At 40.6% G+C, this 23365-nt stretch overlaps 1 protein-coding gene across 5 annotated transcripts in view; it reads left to right on the top strand.

Moving 5' to 3' along the window:
• Nucleotides 1–21581, top strand: part of LOC124993408 (collagen alpha-4(VI) chain-like) — a 129881-nt gene extending 108300 nt beyond the window's left edge. For 4 of the 5 annotated variants that reach the window (XM_047565222.1, XM_047565221.1, XM_047565220.1 and 1 more), the window contains 4 exons: nucleotides 11168–11258; nucleotides 13427–14110; nucleotides 15127–15223; nucleotides 20828–21581. In XM_047565222.1, coding sequence (XP_047421178.1) covers nucleotides 11168–11258; nucleotides 13427–14110; nucleotides 15127–15223; nucleotides 20828–20834 — 879 coding nt within the window. In that variant the 3' untranslated portion in view covers nucleotides 20835–21581. The remainder of the gene's footprint in view (nucleotides 1–11167; nucleotides 11259–13426; nucleotides 14111–15126; nucleotides 15224–20827) is intronic. The other variant, XM_047565223.1, reaches the window with a different exon arrangement.
• Nucleotides 21582–23365: the final 1784 nt, after the last annotated feature.

Raw genomic sequence — 23365 nt, 5'->3', positions numbered from 1 at the left:
AAGAGATTTCAGGCTGCTTGAAACCAGGTGACATTGCCAATATTTGACCATTTTTGACCTGAGAAAATGGAAATGTCATATGGTTCAACTTAATAGCTAATGAATTCAGCTGTGCCAGACCATTTAATTTTCTCTTACGATGGAGTGTGTGCAGCAAAAGTGATAGGTGAGAGATTTTGTTGACACAGCTGTGAATATGCTTCTAAGAATCAATAGATAAACTTGTGACAGCTTGCGAACTGCCAGGAAGGATGGATGAAATATCTTGGGTGGAGAAACAAAAGCAGAGAGTGAGTTTCTTTGTTCACTGTTATAGCTCTCTTGCCTAGCAGACTGTCTAGATGAGGGTAAGATTGGTGGAGGATGTTGTTAGTAGCTTCTTGAATGGATTAATAAAACTATAATTGCTATAATACTAGCAACTTAAATTAGAGATGTGGCTTTTTCCTTTTGGCTCTGTGATAAATAATTAGGTAACTTTGGATAAGTCTGTTCACCTGTCTGGGTCTCATTTTACTCAACTTAAAAATGGAGAGAGGGTCAAAAAACTAGGAAGGAAACCATCATATGACCCACCTATTCCATTCCTCTGTATTTATCTAAAAGAACTAAAATCAGCATACTGTATTCACACAGTCACATCAATGTTTATAGCAATGCAACACTCAAATAGTCAAGTTATGGAATCAGCCCCAGTACCTGTCAAAAGGTGAATGAATAAAGAAAGTGTGCTCTATTTACACAATGGAATTCTACTCAGTCATAAAGAAGAATGAAATTATGGCATTTCTTGGTAAATGGATGAAACAGGAAAACATCATGCTCAGTGAAATAAAGCTCAGAAAGTCAGTGATTGAGTGATTTTTTTCTCATATGCAGAAGATAGAGCAAAATAAGGGGAAAAAAAAGGTGGGGGATCTCATGAAAATAGAAGGGACATCATTGGACCAGAGAAAGGTGATTGAGGGGAAGAAAGGAGGGATGGGAAAAGAGAGGAGCAATGGAAGAAATTGACCCAACTGCGTTATGTACATATTTGAATATATCACAGTGAATTCTACTTTTATGTGTATCTATAAAGTACTAATTACAAAAACTAAATAAACAGAAGGAAGACCAATAGGGAAATGGGGAGGCAGGAGAGGAGTGGAAGGGGAAGTACAAGGAACTGGAGTGGAACAAATTATATTTCATGCTTGTATGATTATGTCCAAATTAACCCAATATTATGTACAACTATAATGCACTAATAAAAAAAAAGTTTAAAAGATGGAGAGAGGGTAGGACCGGGGATGTAACTCAGTGGTAGAGTGCTTGCCTAACATTTGTGAGGTGCTGGGTTCAACCCCTGGTACTGCACCACCCCTCCAAAAAAATGGAGAAAGGGTTGCAACTGGATATTATCTATGCTTCCTTCTGGGTGTAATTATTCCCTATATTTGGAGAGTGGTATCCATGGTGCAAATGCATCTCCTCAAAAGCTCTGCAGTGCTTCCCTCTGAGAGAGGATGCTGGGCACACAGTGTTCGGGTCTGGCGTATAGATGATCCTTTGCCATGATGTTCTTGCTCTTCCAGTTGCTTTAGATTCAGAGTAAAAGGATTTAATGGTATTTGAGAAGAAGTTGCCCGCTTGAATTACTTGAACCTCAGTTCTATCATTTCTATCTGCTCTCTTCCCCAGTTCTTGGGCATATTCTTTCCCCAGGATGCTGGAAGACAACTCTGTGTTTTTAAAATTTAACAGCTTAGAAAAGATGTCAGATGCTGCTTGCCAGCTCAGATGTAGTGAATGAAATCGTTTCTGGTGATGTTGGTAAGAAGGGAAACTATAAAAATGACAACCTCATTCTCAGAGCCTTTTAGTCCTAATTTCTTCTTACTGCACTTTACATTAGGGGGATTCATTTAAGAGAGTGGGGCTATCTTGCCATTTTTCTTCTGATTTCTCTGTCTGATGTCTCTCTTCAGGGCTTCTGTCTTTTGCCTCTAGGTTATTTTAATTTTCAGAACACCTACATGTTTCTGGGAAAATGATGATGGTTCAATTTGAAATGATTATATAGGCAAATGTCCTAACTTAGTCCATTTAAGCATGCTTTGGAGGCTGTGATGCTTTTGAAAAGGTTTTTAAAAGATATCTACGTAGTTGTCCCAGCTCTAAATAAAACTGTTTTAGCATGTGAACTGTCTGTGCCTAGTCCCATTGTTAAGAACTGTCTAATTGTCTTGTGTCTCAAAACATAAGGCTTCATTAGATCCATTTATTTAAAGTGAAAAAGCACAGGATTATAGGGACAATACAATTTGTGTGCTAGTTTTCAAAGTTCATTTTTCTTTCTAAAAAGGCTAGCTTGTGTTTCCTTGAAATGACTCCTAAGAATATAGCTCATATTTATTGATCTAGGCATTATTTGAGGCTCTCATTTATAATTAAAAATTTTAGTTTATTATCATTGTGTATAATAGTGGGCTTCATTGTGGTATATTCATAATTGTATATAAGATTTTTCTCCATTTCAATCCCCAGTACTTTCTCTTTCCCTGCCTGTTGCCGCCCGCAGCAACAATCCCGCAGGAATTTATAGGAGGTGGACTGGGAATGAACTACTTCTATTTCTGAGCTGCTTCCTTGCTTATTTGTTTGTTTGCTAGTTTATAGAGGAAGAGAGGCTTTGCTTAGAGGAAGAGAGGCTTTGAGAGGAAGAGAGGCTTTGCTTAGAAGAAGAGAGACTTTGCTTAGAGAAAGAGGTTTTGCTTAGAGGAAGAGAGGCTTTGCTTAATTTTAGAGGTGCTACGCTTTCGGAGAGGCTACGCTTTCAGAGGTCTACTTCTTAGAGGTGAGTCGCTTCTTGGAGGTGCGGGGTGTGGCGTGCGGCGTGCAGCCTGCAGCCTGCGTCCTGCAACCTGTGACCTGCGACCTAAAGGTGCGTTCTTAGTCCCGCGTTCTGCCATCTCCTCCCAGGTGAAGAAAATGTCTTATATACACTAAGGCAGCCAATCAGCTTAGGATTAAGTAGCATGGTTGGAGCATGCACCACGGTACCAATTAAGAAAGAATGAGGAACATCTGTTGACCACTAGTGCAGAAGAGACATTAACTAATCAGGCAAAAGTAGATCACGCCGTGTTAACACTAATTATGTGCCACCTCTTGGCCCAATGCCAGCTGCCATCTTAGAGCTGCTTAAACATGTCTCTGCACCTGCCCTTTTCCCTCCCCTGATTTCTTTCCTCTGCTCTGTTGGTCTTCTATTTCTTTCTCTATTTTTAAAATTGGTGCATTATGGTTATACAGAATATTGGAATGCCTTATGCACATAGCATAATTTGGTCGACTTCAATCCCCAGTTCTTCCCTCTTTCCTTCCCTTTTTTCTCTCCACCTGCTTCTCCTTGGTTCCCTGCATATGCTCTACTGATCTCCCCTCTATTTTCACAAGTTCTTCTTTTTCCTACCTTCTGCATGGGAGAGAAAACATTCAACCTTTGACTTTCTGAGTCCAGCTTTTTTCACTTAGCATGATGTTTTCCAGTTCCACCCATTTGCCAACAGATGACATAATTTCATTCTTTTTTATGGCTGAGTAGGACTCCATTGTGTATATATGCCTTATTTTCTTTATCCATTCATCTGTTGATGGGCACTTAAACTGGTTCCATAACTTGACTATTGTGGATTGTGCCATTATAAACATTAGTATGCATTTGTCATTAGAGTAGGCTGATTTTAGTTCTTTTGGATAAATATCCAGGCTTTTGTTGGTTCATTCAATCCTCACAACAATCCAATGAGATAAGTAGTAAAGCCTGTTTTTCAGAGAACAAAACAGAAACACAGAGCAGCTAAATAGTTGTTTAATGTCTGGAATTCCCTTTAGCAATGAGATTTTGAATTCAAAAGTCAAAAACAGGAGAAAACAAGAGACTTTAGAAGTTCTAAGTTCTTTTACCATGTTAATGCCCATTATCTTTACAATAATACTATGAGATAGGTCTATGAACTGACCCTATTTTTATCCCATGTATTTTTCTTAACAAATGCAAGGAAGGAGTGGGATGCTGGCTAAAAAAAAAGAAAAGAAAAGAAAAAGAAAAGAAATAGAAAAAACTCTAAAGTTTGCAAGTGAAAGCTAAAAGAGGACAACATTAAAAGGAAGGTCAAAGAAAAATTCTGATTTAATTTTTAAAAATTTGGCATAATTTCAGAATTTAGAAAAGTTGAAGGAAGGGTGACCCCACACTGACACCTATGACTGCTACATTCTCCATTAGATTCTCAATACCCTAAAGCCGGAATCAGTGTCATGGGGAAGAAAATAGCTCATGAGACTTCAAACCCTAGCTTTTTCCCTTATGTAGTCTGAGCATGTTATTTGGCCCTAGAGCCTCAATTTATTCCCCTGTAAAACAGGGATAAACTCACAGCTTTGTCGTAAAGGTTATGAGAGTTAGTGCCCACCAGGGCACCTGACACGTCCTATGTGGATACTCATGCAGGTCCTTCTATTACCACGTTGAGGTCCTCAAGAGTATCCTCTGTTCAGTATTTATTAAATCAAATAGCTCCCATTTGGTAAGCACCTATGAATTTCCAGCCACTGTGTTGCTTGCTTCTTGATTTCCATGCCTTGTCATCTGAACCCCTTACTACTCAAATTGTGGTCTGTGGACCAGCAACAGTAGCATCGCCCACATGAGGAAATGCTAAATTTCAAGCTCTGCCTACAATCTAATCAATCACGATCTGTTTTTATATCAAGATCCTTAGAGGGTTTGCATGAATATTAAAGATTTGAGGACTGTTGTTGGTCTAACACACTCATTATTGTCCTGCAAGTTAATGATGATAATCTGCATTTCCCAGACAAGGTCAGTGAAGATCAGGGGGGCAGTTACTTGCTCTAAGCTTCACAGTTCTGGAATTTGCATTCTGATATGGCTTGTTCCTAAGCCAAACTTTCCCACCCATCATTGTTGACCCCATGTGATCCTAATGCTTACTGGGGAGTCCAGAAAGAGTTGGTTGCTTCATGGCAGTCTTGGGTGGCACCATGCCAACTGGGAGGAGGCAAACTGTTGTACTCATGCTCCTGGGGTCAGGCACAGGTTATGTGGCTATGCTTTTTTCTCTTTCTTTCTGTTCCCTTCTGCTTACTTTTTCTAGAGTTCTCTCCTTGTATTCCAAGCCCTTACTTTAATTTCATGCTAGACAGTTCTAACTCCTTAGGGTCTAAGTTAGCCATTCCAAGGCAAATCCTCCTCCCTCGCCTTTGCTCCCTCCCCCTCTATTTCCATCTTTCCAAGCCAAGAGCTTCCCCTAACTGAGTTCCAGGAATGGTCTTTGGCAGCTTAGTATAACAGTTGAAGTACTGAACTAATAATCTTTGGGGGTCTTTCTAGGTCAGGACTCATAGGGAGTCCTTGAATATTGGGGATTGAGGTTGGAGGATGGTCTTTGCATCCTTTGAGAACATGTCTTTCTACCAAACAAAAGCAGTTGTTCGGGCAAACCCCCGAACCACATCCTCACCCCGCAATATACTCCTGTCCTTAGTATACAACTAGTCCCAACAAGCCACAGCCAAACACTTAGGAATGAACTTGGTTGAGGGAATGACCACCGGTGCTCATTAAAAGATAGTAAAGCTTTGAGCTTCAAGTAGATCTCTTGGATTGTGTTTTAGATACTCTGTTTTTGAGATTTCCTTCTCTGATGCTGATGGAGCTTGAAGTAGGAATCACAGTGCCAGTTTTCTCCTCTCTTCACACTGGAATTCCTTCTCACGCTGTTTCTTTGCTTGAGCTTTCTCAGGAAGTATCTTGTCTAAAGACTGTGTTGGCAAGTCCAAAGTCTGAGTAATTATATGATTATCAATGACAACTTGGTACAGCTGCATCTATACCGATTGTTTCCCTGTGGATTTTAACTGGGCTTTCTGTGTAGTCATTCCCACAATTCTTGTGCAAGAAAAGCACAAAATGTTAATCATGATTATAAAATTATTTTTCCTAAGAAAAGTTAAAAATGAAAGTTCTGTCCGGTGTGGTGGCTTACGCCTGTAATCCCAGAGGCTTGGGAGGCTGAGGCTGGAGGAGGATCATGAGTTCAAAGCCAGCAACTTAGCAAGGCCCTAAGCAACTTAGCAAGACCCTGTCTCAAAATAAAAAATAAAAAGGATTGGGGATGGGGCTTAGTGGTTAAGCACACCTGGGTTCAATCCCCTAGTCCTGAAATAAAGTTCTCTAGCTATTCAAATTCAGTTTTAATTTGGCAGTTTTCAAACAAGTAGAATAACAGAAAGGTTATGTGCTCTGAGCTGCTCAGAGTAGGACAAGTGATGCACTGTCTTGAACAAGAGGCCAATACAGAACCAGTAACGGAGGACGAGCCTGTGTCGGGGCAGGAAGAGAACTCAGTGGCATTGACCCCTACCCTAAAACTCTGTCACCAAGGAGACTTAAACCAGAGGCTTCTTCAAGGTTGCATAGCCAGATGTGGCATGTAAGGACTAGGATCCGGATTCCTGATATCTAATCCGTTAGTGCTGCCAACAACTTCTCCTGTGAATTATGTTCAAGAAAGAGAAGCATGAATTTGTACAGACTAGGGAGGAATGTTTGAATTTCTTTGCAGTCTCTCATACTATTTTAAAGTTCATCCACATTCTGCTTTTTATAACTTACTTTGCCCCTGTTTCCTGTAATTTTAAAATAATGTATATTAATTCAGCATTTTCCACAACTCCTGGGGTAAAATTGATGCTCCTAGGGTGATCTGAGACTCCTTGTTTTCCTGGCCTATTGCCATAGATACTGGTTTTGAAGTCTTCCAAATTGCTTTCTGTGATTTCCAGTAAAGCTAGCAATGTCATAACCCTGTCTACACTGTTTAGTCCTTGGGTAATTAATTAAGCCCATTTGGTTTAGTCCATACTCAGATCTGATGATCCAGTGGAAAAGGTCTGGATGTTGAATGTTGGCACCTGTGCACGCACTCTTTCTGCCAGCTTCCTCCATGTGTCCAGGATCTGCCTGTTTCAAATGTGTTCTGCAGAAGCACATTGGAGGCAGATGCTGTCTAATATGTGAGAAGCAGAGGCATTGAGCAGAACTGGAGAGATAACTGCTGTCCACTTCTGGGTCTTCATAATGCCATTTCTTCACACTGGAATGCTTTTCCCTGCTTTTTTTTTGCCAGCTAAATACCCTACTCAATCTCTCAAAAGTCCCAGGGGCCATTTTCTTCATAAAAAGTAATAGGGTCTCCTCTATCCCTGTCCTTAAAATGAGTTTCTTCTTTCTGTTTTCTTAAAACATATTCTTGGAACTTTTTCCTTCTTGAAAGTCCTTGTGTGCCTTTCCATAGGGTTCAAGCCTTTTGAATGTGTGGTCACATCACTTTCGTATTTATCTGTGGCTTTTTTGTAACAGCTGTTTTGTTGATTTTAATTTCTAAGTCAGGAAAAAGCATAATTTAAGTTTGCTTTTTGCCTTTTATCTTGGGGGACTAGCAATGTTCCCATGAATTTTTGTGTTCCATTAGATAAATAAATGTTCAACTTTTCTGATTTCTTTCCCTACTAGGACATTTCCTTTAAGCTCACTCTGAAAGACAAAGTTTAGAATATGCTGCAACCATGAACAGAAAAAGTGGGGCACTCTGTAATGAGTATATGTATATTACAGAATGTTCTTTTCTTTTAAAAATATTTTATTTGTTCTAATTAGTTATACATGATAGCAGAATGCATTTTGACACATTATACACAAATGGAGTACAACTTTTCATTCCTCTGACTGTATGTGATGCAGAGTCACACGGGTCATGCAATCATACATGTACATAGGGTAATAATGTCCGTCTCACTCCACCATACTTCCCACCCTCCCCTCTCTTCCCCTCCCCTCATTCCCCTCTGCCCAATCCAAAGTTCCTCCATTCTCCCCTAGCACACCCCCACCCATTATGGACCAACATCCACATATCAGAGAGAACATTCACTTTTGTTTTTTGGGGATCAACTTATTTCACTTAGCATAATATTCTCCATCTCCATTCATTTACCTGCAAATGCCATAATTTCTTTCTTCTTTAAGGCTGAGGTAGTATTCCATTATGTATATGTACCACATTTTCTTTATTCATTCATCTATTGAAGGGCATCTAGGTTGGTTCCATAGTTTAGTTATTGTGAATTGAGTTGCTGTAAACATTGATGTGGCTGCATCACTGTATTATGCTGATTTTAAGTCCTTTGGGTATAAACTGTGGAGTGGGCTTGCTGGGTCAAATGGTGGTTCCATTCTTAGTTTTCTGAGGAATCTCCACACTGCTTTCCATAGTAGTTGCACCAATTTGCAGTCCCACCAGCAAATTGTCCCATGTACCTTTTCCCTCACATTCTGGCTGAAATTTGTTGTTGCCTGTATTCTTGATAATTGCCATTCTGACTGGGGTGAGATGAAATCTTAGAGTGGTTTTGATTTGCATTTCTCTAATTGCTAGAGATGTTGAACGTTTTTTCATATATTTGTTAATCAATTGTATTTCTTCTTCTGTGAAGTATCTGTTCAGTTCCTTAGCCCATTTATTGGTTGGGTTATTTGTTTTTATGGTGTTGAGTTTTTGTGTTCTTTATATATCCCGGAGATTAGTGCTCTATCTGAGTTGTGTGTAGTAAAGATTTTCTCCCAGTTTGTAGGCTCTCTCTTCACATTATTGCTTCTTTTGCTGAGAAGAAGTTTTTTAGTTCGAATCCATCCCATTTATTGATTCTTGATTTTACTTCTTGTGTTTTAGGAGTCTTGTTAAGGAAGTCAGGTCCTAAACCAACATTGTGGAAATTTGGGCCTACTTTTTCTTCTCTTAGGCACAGGGTCTCTGTTCTAGTGCCTAAGTCTTGAATCCACTTTGGATTTTTGTGCAGAATGGGAGATAGGGGTTTAATTTCATTTTGCTACATATAGATTTTTAGTTTTCCCAGCACCATTTGTTGAAGAAACTATTTTTTCTCCAATGTATGTTTTGGCACCTTTGTCTAGTATGAGAAAAATCTTATTTATGCGGGTCTGTGTGTCTACTATTCTGTACCATTGGTCTACTTATCTATTTTGGTGCCAATACCATGCCATTTTTGTTACTCTTGCTCTGAAGTATAGTTTAAGATCTGGTATTGTGATACCTCCTTCTTCACTCCTTTTGCTAAGGATTGCTTTGGCTATGCTACCAGAAAACTTCTAGAACTAATAAATGAATTCAGCAAAGTAGCAGGATATAAAATCAACACCCATAAATTAAATGTATTTCTTTTTTTTTTTTTTTTTTTGCGGTACTGGGGATCGAACTCAGGGCCTTGTGCTTGTGAGGTAAGCACTCTACCAGCTGAGCTATCTCCCCGGCCCAATTAAATGTATTTCTCTACATCAGTGACAATTAACTGAAAGAGAAATTAGAAAAACTACCACAGTCACAATAGCCTCAAAAAAAAAAAAAAAAAAAAACAAAAAAAAAACAAACTTGGGAATCAATCTAAAAGAGGTGAAAGACCTCTACAAAGAAAACTATAGAACACTAAGGAAAGAAATTGAAGAAGACCTTAAAAGATGGAAAGATCTGTCATGTTCTGGGATAGGAAGAATTAATATTGTCAAAATGACCATCCTACCGAAAGTGTTACACAGATTTAATGCAATTCCTGTTAAAATCCCAATGACATTCTTCATAGAACTAAAAAAAGCAATCATGAAATTCATTTGGAAAAATAACAGAATATTCTTTTCTTAAGTAACTCTTGACTTAATCTCCTTGAGGCCTAGCACAACATCTTCAAATCCTCAGCACCTCCCAGAGGAGGGCCCAGAACCTGCCTGTTCCTGACCACGTGGATGAAGGAGGAGGAACAGACCCTCAATAGGGCTCCATCCTATGTGCTTGACAGGGAGTAGATAAAAGAATGGACATAACTAAGTTTAGACAGTTACATATTTGTAATTCACACCTCAAGTCCTAACAGAAAGAATCTGAAAACATTTCTAGTTTTGTCATGAGGTGAAAGTCTTACAAATAGTATTAGGGCAGATTAACTGTGAAACCATTAATCCCCAAGTCTTAGCACCATAATGGATTTTTTCTGCCATCTTCACAAGTAGATAAGGCCCTTATGAATGAGTATGTGGGGGTCAGGGCAGAGGGCTGTTTTGCTGCTTGTAGCCATTTAAGGATCTGGGATCTTTCTATCAGTGGCCTCATTACACCCTAGGGTCTCAAAACCTTTTTATGGATCCTCTGTCTGGCTGGCAGATGAGGGTACGGGGAGCAATGCATACACTGGAAATGACATACATCACTTCCATCTACATTCTGCTGGCTAGACTGCAGTCATATACCTGCAAGGGAAGCTGGGAAATGTAGTCTACCTGTGGCCCTAGGAAGAAAAAGGAATTGTCATCCCATAGACCTTGTTGGATTTGTTATTGTTATTATTATATTTTGTTTTTAAATCTTGTTTTTGGTTATTAAATGAATCATAATTGGAAAGGCTAAGTGAAAGAGAGAAACAGATTTTCCATCTCTGCAAAGCCTGCCCTGATTTCTTCTGACTCTGAACACCAGGAATACTCTAGCTCTGAAGACCAGGAATACTCTGGAGGGGCCTCTCTCACAGTATCTACCTCTTTCAATTCTAATGGTATATGACCACCTCTTTTTCAATAGCTCCTACCACACTGCAACCTATGTACTGTGAACAGTTAACAAAGATTGATGGATTTTTAAATGATTGAACCCTCATGTTCTGATACACCATGACATTGGCTGAGCTTTATGCATATTGGCAGTCTGAAGACTCATAGTTCATATACTTAACATTTATAGTCCAACCTCCAGGTTAGAACTAGGGTATTATTTTAGTACCTATAGAATATAAATAGCTATAATATATAAATGTTATCTATTATAACATATAATATTAAATATTAATCTAGTATATAAAATCAAATATTAAGTACTATAAGTAACTGTAATATATAATGCCAAAGTATGTGCATGTATTTATATAGCTATATATTCTTTAAAAATGTCATTTTAATGGTGGAAAACACTATGAAGAACATGGTCTGAAATTTAATTCAGCTAATCATAAACTTGTATATGTGTATTTGGATTAGATGGATGGAACCAGAAGATTTCATTTGTTTATGTGGGAGACTGAGCACCAGCAGGATGTCGAGCACATGGTTCACTGTACTCTCTGCTATGGTAAGCCAGGACAGCACTTCTGATCCAACTTATGTATTTAGAACAGGGTGAATTAACTGGTGGCCCCAGGCCAGATCTGCTCTGCAGATGTGTGTTTGCTCAGCATACCCAGTGTTTTAAAATCTGGGAATTTCTTCTGATGTCTGCATTTCCACTTTTTCTTAAGAAGTCAAAATTGCCTTAAGAGGCACAAACATTGCATTCCTGTGTAGTCACAATCTGCAGGGCCGAGTTGTGCCTGACCCCTTTTGATGGGTCAAGTGTCCTCTGGTGTCCCTCAGTCCCTCCGCTTCCCTGTCATCTTACCCCTGGTTTGCTCTGCTTATTAACCTGTCCTTCAAAGCTCCTGTGGATGACTGGGCTTGAGTCTTCCGCATTTAATGGCAACTTTGTGTGATGAGTCGACCACTGAACTAAGAGTCTTTAGTCCTAGATCTGGAACTACCATTGGCCAGTAGTGGGCTATTGGTTGTTCATTCATTCTCTCTTGGTTCCCAGCCTCTATCACTGTATCCCACACCCTACCTTGCGCTTGAGAGAACGTTTTGCTGAAACCCACAGATGTCCGCAAGTACAGAGGTCTGACCCACATCCACTTTGCCCAGGGCCAGAGTAGGTGAACTCCAAAGGGGATTTTATTGTTCCTTCCACCTGATCCACAGGAAGACCTAGCACTACCAAGAGAGATTTGGTTCTGATAACTTGGTTAACTTAAATGCAGTAACTGCCATCTGTAGAGTATGTCACAATTAATGAACTGCTCTCACATCCATCATTTCATTTGACAAATTACCTCTCTGGGTTTTAGTTCTCTCTCTTGTAGAAACATAAACCTAGCCAGGATTGATTGAGCTCTTACTATGCCTTGTTCTGAGCACTTACATATGTATTGACTCAATTTTTCATTCAAACCTCACAAACATCCTCATAAAGTAGGCACTATTATCATCATTATCTCTACTTGACAGATAAGAATACAAGTTCTGGGGAAACTAAGTAATTTGCCCAAGGTCCCATGCTGAATTAGATCCAGATTGAACCAGACAATCTGGTTAATTTTTAGATTCCATATATAAGTGAGATCAAGTGGTATTTTTCTTTCTGTGCCTGGCTTATTTCACTTAGCATAATGTCCTCCAAATTCACCCATGTTGTCACAAATGACAATTATTTTTTATGACTGAATAGTATTCTATTAAAAATGTAAAAATACTACATTTTTAAGTGTACTTATAATATGCTTCTTTATTAGCATATCAGGTGGGAAGATCTAATAACTATTTATTTCAAGAGAGTGATGAGTTTAAATAATATTGAACTTTTTCAACAACTGTAATATGGTGTGAGGAATATCAGTAGTTTCTGCTGGTGTCCAAATCCCAAGTATTATAGTGGCATGCTGCCTTTATGAATAATGAAAGGAAATGCTAACTTTCGTTTCAATGGAGGTAGTAAAATACAGATGTAATTCTTCCCCATTCTGGTTGCTAGACCCCTTGGGGGACCATGGACCCCCAGGTTAAGAATGCCTGCTGCACACTAGTTCTAAATGAGAGTTCACCCCATCAGTGGTTCCCTAACAACTTTGTTCATCAGAGCACCTGAGGTAATTTCAATTACAAATTCTGAGCTCCATCCTAGCCCTACCAAACCAGAATCTTGATGGGGATAGAACCTTAGAATCTATATTAGAAAAGAAAAAATTCCATATACTATTATGATGCTGAACCAGCTTAAGAACTCTGATCATGTCATTTTAAATTGCCAATATTTGATTTTTTTAACCTATAAAAATGACAATCTCATATGGTTGTTAAGGCTACTCCCAGCTCTAGTAATCAATGTTTTGGGGTGGTTTCCCAAACATCATCACTGTTGATTAAGTTAATAAACAATTCACCTATAATTCTTTTTTAGCTAGGGGGAAGGGGGATGGCATCTGTAAACCCAGAGATTAAGGAGTTGGGTGGCCTAGTGGTTTGAACACACTATGCAACCATCTCTATTCTTTCTTCTGAATAATGGGTTGTTCTGGTTGCCACATCAACCCAATTGTGGGTCATAGCTCAACAGCAGATATCCTTGTCAAGGGTATGGAACTGCATCTGCATTGGAAAACAAAAGGATGCATGCTTTAACCTCAGCCTCTCCCTGCACTTCCTTCCCAGACAAGTGCCAGCCAGCCCTGGAATGCAGGCCAGGAGGGTCCGGGCCCCAGGCAGTGGATGTGGACTTGGTGTTTGTGGTGGACGGCTCCCAAGATGTGGACACCGACATATACCGTGGGGCTTTGCATCTAGTGGACACTGTGCTTGATGATCTGGAGGTGGCTGCACAGCCGAGTGCATCCCTTCGTGGGGCGCGTGTGGCTCTGGTGACACACACTACTCCAGGCTTCAGGCCTGGCGTGGGTCGAAACCCTGTGCTTGAGGGCTTCCACCTGACCTCCTATGGTCACCGGACACAGATGCAGAGACAGGTTCGAGAGGCCGCCAGCCGCTTGCTGCAGGGACTCCCTGCCCTGGGCCACGCTCTAGAATGGACGCTGGAGAAAGTGCTCCTGGTAGCCCCACTTCCGCGGAGGGCACGTGTCCTCTTCACCATTGTGGCCAGTGAGACAAGCAGCTGGGACAGGGAGAAGCTAAGGACTTTGTCCCAGGAAGCCAAGTGCAAGGGCATCACACTGTTTGTGTTGGCCTTGGGCCCTGGAGTGGGGGCTCATGAGCTGGAGGAGCTGTCCCTTGTGGCCAGCACCCCCTCTGAGCAGCACCTACTGCGCTTGGAGGGGATCTCGGAACCAGAGTTGGCCTACGCCCGGGGATTCACGCGGGCCTTCCTGCACCTCCTAAAAAGTGAGCAGTCCCTGAATACTGGATATCTTAGGTGGGTGGGGGAGGGGAACTTACACAAAGCCTGGCATTTGGGCAGGGAGATGCCCATTGCACCTTCCTAGCTGTGGGTTATGTGCAGCCCAGCAGTCCTGGTCACATTTCCAGGTGTTCTGGTCTTGGTCTTCCAGTGCATGATTCAAAACAACTCACGTGCAGGGTGCTTCATTGTAAAATGTGAGGACTTCTTGCCCCACTTCCTGGGAGACATGAGTTTCTCAGTTTATAAGTGAGTGCGATATCCCACTGGGACCTTGAGAGACATCTGCTCCTTCATTACTAAAGGAATAAAGGGAGTCCCATGAACATTTTAGAAGTACAGACGTGGTGTTTGTGCCTTTCCAATTTGAGAGGTGCAAAAATCAATGAATTAGTTCTAGTCCTTAGTTGAGTTCTGTGATCCCAGAAAAGTCAATGAAGCACTCTGCTCTCTGAACCTTAGATTCCTTGTCTTTGCAGGGAGTGGTGGAGAGAATGTTAATCGATGGCTTATGGCTGAGTGATTCTTTGAGGGAGAAGCAGGCTGAAAGAATCATCTTTCTCATTTCTTTTAATTTCATTTTATCTTATTTTTTATGTTTTATTATATTAGGTTGTATTTTGTGTTTTGTTGTATTCTTTTATGTTGTCATATTATTTATGAGATAGGAGGCATTTTATGTTTTTATTTTGCTTGCTATATATTTTATTTTTATTGTTTTATTGTGTTTGTTTTTATATTTGTTTCATGCTTCATTTGAATCACTCCTATCCTTTTGACTTTATGTCTTCATGGGTATTTTTTTTGTTGTTGTTCTTAATGTTCTATTTGATTTTTTAAAATCTATTTTATTTTGTTCTACTTTATATTTTACTTTATTTTATGCTTCACTTGATTTCATCTTTTGAATTTTGTGTTTTAACAGCATATTTTTTATGTTTCTTTTTAAGCTTTATATAATTTAATGTTTTATTTTATTTTTTTAAAATTTTACTTTCAGGTGGAACAAACCAGTATCCACCCCCAGAGCTCATTGAAGAATGTAGGGGTCCAAACCGTGGGGACACTCTGCTGCAAGTAGTCGGGCCTGTCAAGAGGTAGGCCAGTGCTGTGTGGTGGCACACACCTGTAATCCCAGTGGCTCAGGAGTTGAGACAGGTTCAAACCAGCCTCGGCAACTAAGCAACTTAGTGAGACCCTGTCTTACAATATAAAAGGGCTGGGGCTGTGACTCAGTGGTTAAGTGCCCCTGGGTTTAATTCCTGGTACCAAAAAAAAAAAAAAAAAAAAAAAAAAAGAGGCAGGTTTAAGGCCAGGCCACAGTGTCCCCTAGCTCTGCCCCACACAGGAGACTGTCTCCCCAGAGAAAGGTCAGAGGCAAGACCAGTCCTTGACTTGTCCCAAATCACTGATATTGGGATGCTCCTAGGCTTGACAAACCTGATGTGGTTTAGTTTTTCTTTTCTACTGTTTCAGTCTTTCGGTCTTAACAGTGATTGAGGACCAATGTAAAAAAATTCAAAGAGCCCATGAGTAGAAGCGAAAAATAAAAAATTTCTGTTCCATCGTATCATTGCATTGACTAATCCTGTGTCTCAGAGGTAAAATTAAAAAGGCTAGACACATCATTTTGATGCTTGTCCAAACATGTCTGTAAACTTAAGAAAACAGTGAACATAAGAATGAAAATGCTCAGCAAATGCCCAAACCTAAAGTTTTTTGAGTATAGCCATATCATTTGCTAAACAAGAACCTCTCAGTTATTGTGACTGGTTGTGCAGTTTGACAAGGATTGTTTCTGTACAGGAGGTCCAAGGACCATTTTGGCATGTCTGGCTTTGCTTATGATTTAGAAGCACTTGAAACAACAGACTTTTTTTTCTAGAAGGAAAGAGAAAAGGCAGGATGACATGCATAACTCAGCCAGAAGCTCTTGAAAATTATGAAAAGAACAAGTAAGACACTGAAGAAAATGAACAAGAAACACCAGCAAAACAGGAAACTAGAAAAGAAAGAAATTCAGGCACTTCTTGCTCCTTAAGTTGGCTTTATGTTTTTTATCTTTATTTTTAAAAACATCCCTGAGGATTATGTTAGCATGCAAGTGTTGGCTTTTTGTATATCTTCCTTACAAATGCAAAATTCATGTATGTAGCTAAAGGAATTAGTTTAAATAAACAGAAGAAGGCTAAATTTCACTGAGCTGAAGGCAAGTCATTTCAGGGCATGTCATGGAGATACACCCACCAAGTGTCTGCCCTGTGTTGCAGAGATGTGAAGTGAAGAACATACTCCTGATCTTGAGATGCATCTGCTTGTAGACAGGTTCCTTTGTAAGTGGTCACATGCCCCATGTATTCTGACCAAGTTTAAGGAACATTTCAGATCCATCTAAAACAGCTGTAGCATTACTTTTGGATTGCTGCCTGTAGTTATGCAGATACCAAGTTCCCTCTTATTATGTGATCAACAAGTTAAACCAAACAGTGAACACATTAGTTAGAAAGAGATACTGTGGGGGCTGGGGTTGTGGCTCAGTGGTAGAGCACTTGCCTAGCATGTGTAAGGCACTGGGTTCGATCCTTAGCATCACATAAAAAATAAATAAATAAAGTTTAAAAAATGCTTAAAAAAAAAAAAGAGAGATACTGAAGAAATTGACTGTGATGTTTTTGAAAGTCGTCTAAGACAATTGGAAGAGTTTCTTAGTGAGTGGTGTGGTTGGTCCTGCTTAGATAAAGTGAGACTACTTCCCCTAGAGGTGTTGAATATGCCGAGATGATTCACCATCTGAGCGCTTCTGGTTGGATGACCTTGGGAACGATTTAATTTCATTGTACCTCAGTTTTCTGTTCTGTAAAGTGGGAATTATATGATTATCTATGTCATAGAGTTGTTTTAAGAGTAAAGCTTGATAATTTGTTTGCCAGATAGTAAGAATACAAGTTAGCTATTAAGATGCCCATGATATATGCTACCTCTTAGAATCCAAAGTAGCTGGGAACACTAGCACACACTTGTAATCCCAGTGGCTCTGGAGGCTGAGGCAGGAGGATCACAAGTCCAAGGCCAACCTTAGCAATTTAGCAAAACCCTAAGCAACTTAGTAAACCCTGTCTCAAAATAAAAAATAGAACTGGGGATGTGGCTCAGGTTAAGCACCTCTGGGTTTAGTCCCTGGTTCAAAGAAAAAAAAAAAAATCCAAAGCAAATACACATCCAAAAGAAATAAAACCAGATAGATCTAGGCATAGGCACTCCCAGCAGGTACAGTAACATTCCCTAACTTAGGCTAAAAATGAAGCGCAGGGGAACTTACTTGTTATTATGTTTTCAGTACTAAATATCCTTGGTTGATCTTATAAAAGCAGTGCTTTTCAGTCTTGACTGTATAGCAGAATCACCTGGGAATCTTCAAAAAGTCACCCTAACCAATTCAATCAGAGTCTTTGGTGGGGTATGGGACTTAATGGTGATTTCACTGGGCAATCCAGAGTGAGAACCACCGCTCTAAAGAAATCTTTACCACAAAATCAAGGTCAAAGAGATGGAGGAGAGGTTACTGACCATCTAATCCAGTCCCATTCACAGCTCTGAAGGCTCCCACTGCGTCTCAGTCATGGTGTTACTTGGCTCTGTGCAGTTTTGTCCCCCACTGCACTCCTAAGCCTTCACCCCCTCCCCAAGCTCCTCCTCCACACCTCTTCCTGCAACAGGTGCCTTTTTTTCCTTTTCAAAAGAAACAAAGGGTAGCCAAATGCAACCTCCTGCACCTTCCTATGTCTCTGCACACCCTCTCTTCCTGCCTTCAGTTGGAGAAAAAGGCTGGCCTTGTCTTGTCTGAACTGTCAAGAAAGACATGGAAGCTCTTTCAGACCTCATTGCCTTGAGCTGCTTGGGACTTGGCCACTGTTGACCACTACCTTCCTCTTCAAACCTTCTCCTCTCTTGGTTTTGTGGACAATATTGTCAGTTTGTCCTCTTCCTCTTTTCCCTCCTTTGTCTTCACTGGAATGCACCATCCTTGGACCAGGAATGGAAAGCCACGACCCCACACCATTCCTTCACTCACCTACCGTGATCTAAATGGTCTTGTTTCTTCCTGTTTTTCCTCCTTCCAACTCTATTCTCAGCACCTGGTTAAATTTTCCAATGAAAATATGGGCATGTCATTTCTCTTCTATGGCTTCTCATTGTCTGGTGTTTTTTTTTTTTTTTGGGTACCAGGGATTGAACTCAGGGGCACTTGACCACTGAGCCACATCCCCAGTCCTATTTTGTGTTTTATTTAGAGACAGGGTCTCACTGAGCTGCTTAACACCTCATTTTTGCTGAGGCTGGCTTTGAACTTGAGATCCTCCTGCCTCAGCCTCCCGAGCTGCTGGGATTACAGGCATGGGCCACAGCCCCCGGCCCCCATTGTCTTTAACACAGTGTTCAGGTGCCTGGTCAAGACACACAGGCCTTCAAGACTAGACCCTGCCCTGGCCCTTTGGGGCCTTACTGGATGCTGCATATGACGTTTGCATGACTCACAGTTGCCCCTGTGCCCTCCGATTTGTTCTGAGTCTCTGTTGCTGCTCAACCTCACCTGCTTGTCTGCATCCTCTCCACAGTGTCCACGTGGATCACACCTACTCATCTCTTACTACCAGGCTCAAGTTTTACCTCTCCTGAGAATCCTTTCTGTGCCCCCCGAGTAGTGTTAAATTTTCATGACCTCCTTTGTACTCCTGTATCTTAAGCCAAATTCTGCCATGGCATCTGTACCTACTTGTGGAGAATTAACAAGTGTTATCTCTCTTCACAGAAGTCAGGATGATCTTGGTGAGGGTGCGTTTTCAATTTCAGTGTTATCTTCAAAATACACAGATCTATTTTTTGGTTTTCCCTTCCAAGTAGGGCTATGTTGTGAGACAGAATAAGCCCAGGCAAAAAATTTCATTTATACCTGCCCAATTCTCTTCTTTTCCTCCATTTTTTCTTTCCCTTATTCCTGGATTCCACCAATTTGTTTAAGTAAAATTGTGACCACAGCTGCATGATTCAAGAAGGCAAGAGTTAATATTTGTGTTAAAAATAATGCCAAGTATAAAATTAGAGGCCAAGAATAATTGCTTGAGTCAAAGCTTAGTGACCCCCCAGTGCCATCGCACACTGGTAAAAGAAAACTAAAACTCTAAGGAATACTGAGAGTTAAGCTTTAAAGAATAATTTAGAAATAATTAGTTTAAGGCATTGAGGACTCATTTCTCATTGTGTTGACCAATATTGTAACCACTGGCCACAATGACTATTTAAATAATTTGAAATTAAATAAAATCTCAGTTCCTTGACTGCATTAACCACCTTTCAAATACTCTATAGCCAAATGGGAGGGTGCTAGTGGCTACTGTATTGAATAGCACAGATTTCCCATCATTTCCAAAATTTCCATCATTATAGAAAGTTCTGCTGGCTGTGCTGCTTCAGATGTTTAATCTAGAAGTTTCCCAGGCCAAAAACAAGGGTAGGGCTTTTAAAGACAAAGGCTACAAAACCTCATTGGAAAAGGGTCTGATCTGTTGCTATAAGCCATCCTTGATTTGTTTGGTCAGCTGGTGGGTGGGCCCCAGGTCTATAAAATGGGTGGACAGAGTACAGGCCAAATTCACCAATGGTGTGTTTTTTAGTTGATTCCAAAAATGTTTTGGAGAGGCATTTGCTCTTTCTCTTGGGTCCTCACGCTTGTTATTTTATACCCTCTAAAGTCAGGGTCCTGCAGTGGCAAATTCAAGTGTGCCTGTTCAGGCATAGAATAGTTCTGTGATCAGTTCCTCAGACTCTAAGAGTGTGTCTCATCCCTATGAGTCCAGCAGATCTGGTTGTTCTTTCTAGAAAGCTAGTCAGTGCTGACTACTAATGGGAGGTTAGTGGGCGTCCCAGGAATACAGCCCCTGCATTTTAACTCCTGCTTCCTGAAGACAGTGTCTTCTTTATTCAGGGATACTTGAAAGGCCAAGCAAGAAGTTTTTGGGGGATGCCAGCATTCTGTGCTTCAGTTGATCTAGGACAAGAACATTTCTATATGATATAAAGTGTACCCACTGAAATCTCTTTTCCCTAGAGGGCAGGGGATACAGTGCCCTCTAGGGAAAAATCAGTGCCTGATTTAGAATTCAGAGAATATCAGATTTTGCTTTCTTGTGATTTGTTAATTCCCAATGCTGTTTTTCATTTTCCAGAACCTTCATGTTTTTCTTTTCATAGATAGCTTAACTTCTGGGTAAGAGTTAGGGTAGATAAATAATAAATAACCTGGGTTTGTGTAGGTTGTTAGAAGGTCAGATATGTTTGGAATTAGGCAAGGGATTGAGATGGTTTGAAAAATGAGAAAAAGAAGCAAGTGAGGAGTTCTTAGTATCAGAAAGCTTTCATTCATTCATTCATTTATACATTGTGGTATACACCAGGTACTATGCAAAACAATACTTACAACTTTAGTGTATCCTTCACATGATGTGACAACTTAATAACATATTTGTGATGTGTTTTTAAAGAAATATTGCTTTTTATGGTTGGGGAAATCAAGGCTTAAAGAGCCAAGGTCTCACAACCAGTGGATGGTAGGGCTAGGATTAATTTTCTGGATCTGAGACCATTGTTCTTTTTTTCTGACATGTTTAAGGAGGAAATCCAGCTCCTTGTTTGTTGTTTTGCAGGCCCTGATGGAAGGCGAGTGCCAGGATTACGTCCTGAAATGGTTCTACAACCATGCGGACTGGTATGGCAGCTGCGGAGGCAACGCCAGATGCTTTGAAACCAAGGAAGAATGTGAGGCTTGGTGTGTCCCCAGTTAGGCAGAGTCTTGTGGCTGTTGCTCCTCTACCCTTATTGAGACAGTGTCATGACACTGTTAGGTGACAAAGATCACTCTGTGGCCACGGACATCACATTTCTTGTTCCCTGAATTTTTTTCTTGCCATTGAGGTCTTGGACCAAATAATTTGTGACTTGAGAAGGGCTGAATTCTAAGAGTTAAAAAGAGTAATTGAAACTTCCTGAAAGTCATTTACATAAATTACAACCAAATGGAAAAGAAACTTGAACTTAACCTCTAAAATTATTTTGAAGTTTGGGGGGCTATGTAGCAAAAGAGATATCGGTGGAAGTAGTGAGCAAAACCTAATTTAGAAATGAGATGAAAATTGGTTTGTCTTTTGCCTACCAGTCAACGGGGAAGTCAAAGAGGTGGATATCTAATGTGAAATTCATCCTTACTACCTAACATAAATAAATAAAGGCATTCTTTATTGAATCTTCTGGGTGAGACTACATATGATTCCCGTTCACTGCAACCTGTGATATACTTCGTGACATATGAGTTGATGGAGAGAGACAGCAATAACTTTTCCATGGGACCAGTCCTTTGGCCTCAACTGGTATCAAATATGGTGATTTCTGTCCTTGGAAACATGGTGACTTAACAATTACAGCTGATGTTGTCAATGCAAAGATAAGGTTTTGATTTACCATGGACAAAACATTTTGCAATGTAAGAAGTGAAAAAGAAACTTGAACTTTGTGTGCGTGTGTGTTTTGCAGATCTTCCTCTACCTGGTGACTCAATTCTCCTGGACTCTGAATTTGTACTTAGCTTTTGCACAGAATTGGGAACTGTGAGGAGGGAGTCTGCAGGGTCTTGCAGGTGGCTGGTTTGGGGCCTCTATAAGCTTGGGCTTCCTTAACAAAATATCACAGACAGGGTGCCTTAAACAATAGACATTTAGTTTCATAGTCCTGGAAGCTAGAAATTCAAGATCAGTGTGCTAGCCTATTTTGTTTCTGCTGAGGTGTTTTCTTCCTGACTTGCAGGTGGTCACCTTCTTGCTGTGTCACGCATGGCCTTTCCTTGGTACATGATCATGGTGGGAGGAAGTGAGGGAGAGAGAGAACAAATTGGTATCTCCTCTTGTGAGCATACCACTCCTATTGTATTAGAGCCCCACCCTTATCTAATCTAAAGGTCCTATATTCAAATATAGTCAGATTGGGGATTAGGGCTTCAACATATGAATTCTGGGAAGATGCACACATTCATAACAGATCCCAAGCAGCTGGTGGTTGTCTCTCAGGGATGCAGCTTGCTCTCTGGCAAGTTTGGTGACTGATTTCTAGAATACTCTTTGTTCCTTCACACAGTTTGATGACAGTGCAGATAAGATGGGAACCAGCTTTATGCAGAATGTTCAAAGAAACATGAAACTCTTTATTCTATTTCTATGACAATTGTTTTTTTTCCGATCACAGAAGGATGACTGTGTTCATGGCACCAAGTCCATGCAACACAGAAACACACATGCAAGAAATAAAGATCACCTATAATCTTCATCTGAAGATAACCATGTTTTTCCTAATGCCTGGATATACTATCTTTTTTTTCCCTTCCATAAAACACTACATGTTGCTGATTTTGGAGACAGCATTTTGGGAAGGAAATGGCAGTTGTTCCATCTTGCTTGGCAGAGCTGCTCATGGTGTGGGTGTGTGTATTCATTTTTTTTTTTTTTTTAGACAGAGTTTCAACTACCTGGGCATTTGGGGGCCACACTATCTATCCACAGGATGGATTTGATTTGAGTTGTGATTATTTTCCACTTCTGACTCCTCATCTGCCCTTCCCTTGTCCAGGAGTTCAGAACACCAAGGCAGAGATTCAATAACAAGAGGACCATTGGGAGGAGGCGTTTAATTGTGTTGGTTGTTGGCGTCCTCGGAACATGTATGAGGTCCAGCTGCAGTTCTCCCTGCATTTCCTAGGTGGTGGTATAACCCTTCCATGCAGCTTCTCTGATTCCCAGCAAAAACTACTCCATAAATCCCGAGGTACAGAGATGATGGACCAAGAGGCAGAAGCAATTATCCATCCCCACTCACAAACACAATTTCTGAAGCACTTTCCCACGTTATCTTACGTACTTACCCACTCCCACCACTAACTCCTAGACGTCTGCCTTGTTCTTATTTCTGGAATGAGGAGACTATCTCAGAGAAGTGGCTTGCCCCTGACATACAACAGAAACTGGCTTTGAACTCCTTTGGATCCTGAGACCCAGGGTCCCCTTTGCTGTACTCCACTCATTGTGAACCATTAGCTGCCACCTGAGAATTTTGAAGGCTAGAACTGCAGAAGTCCCAGGTGTTGTGGGGTGGGAAGGGACCTTTTAGGCAGCTTCACTCTCCTCATTGCCACAGTTCTG

The sequence above is a fragment of the Sciurus carolinensis genome, chromosome 9, assembly GCF_902686445.1.
Source record: "Sciurus carolinensis chromosome 9, mSciCar1.2, whole genome shotgun sequence".
Lineage (NCBI taxonomy): Eukaryota > Metazoa > Chordata > Mammalia > Rodentia > Sciuridae > Sciurus > Sciurus carolinensis.
Note: the sequence above shows the minus strand (reverse complement) of the source record. Positions and strands in the feature narration are given on the sequence as shown.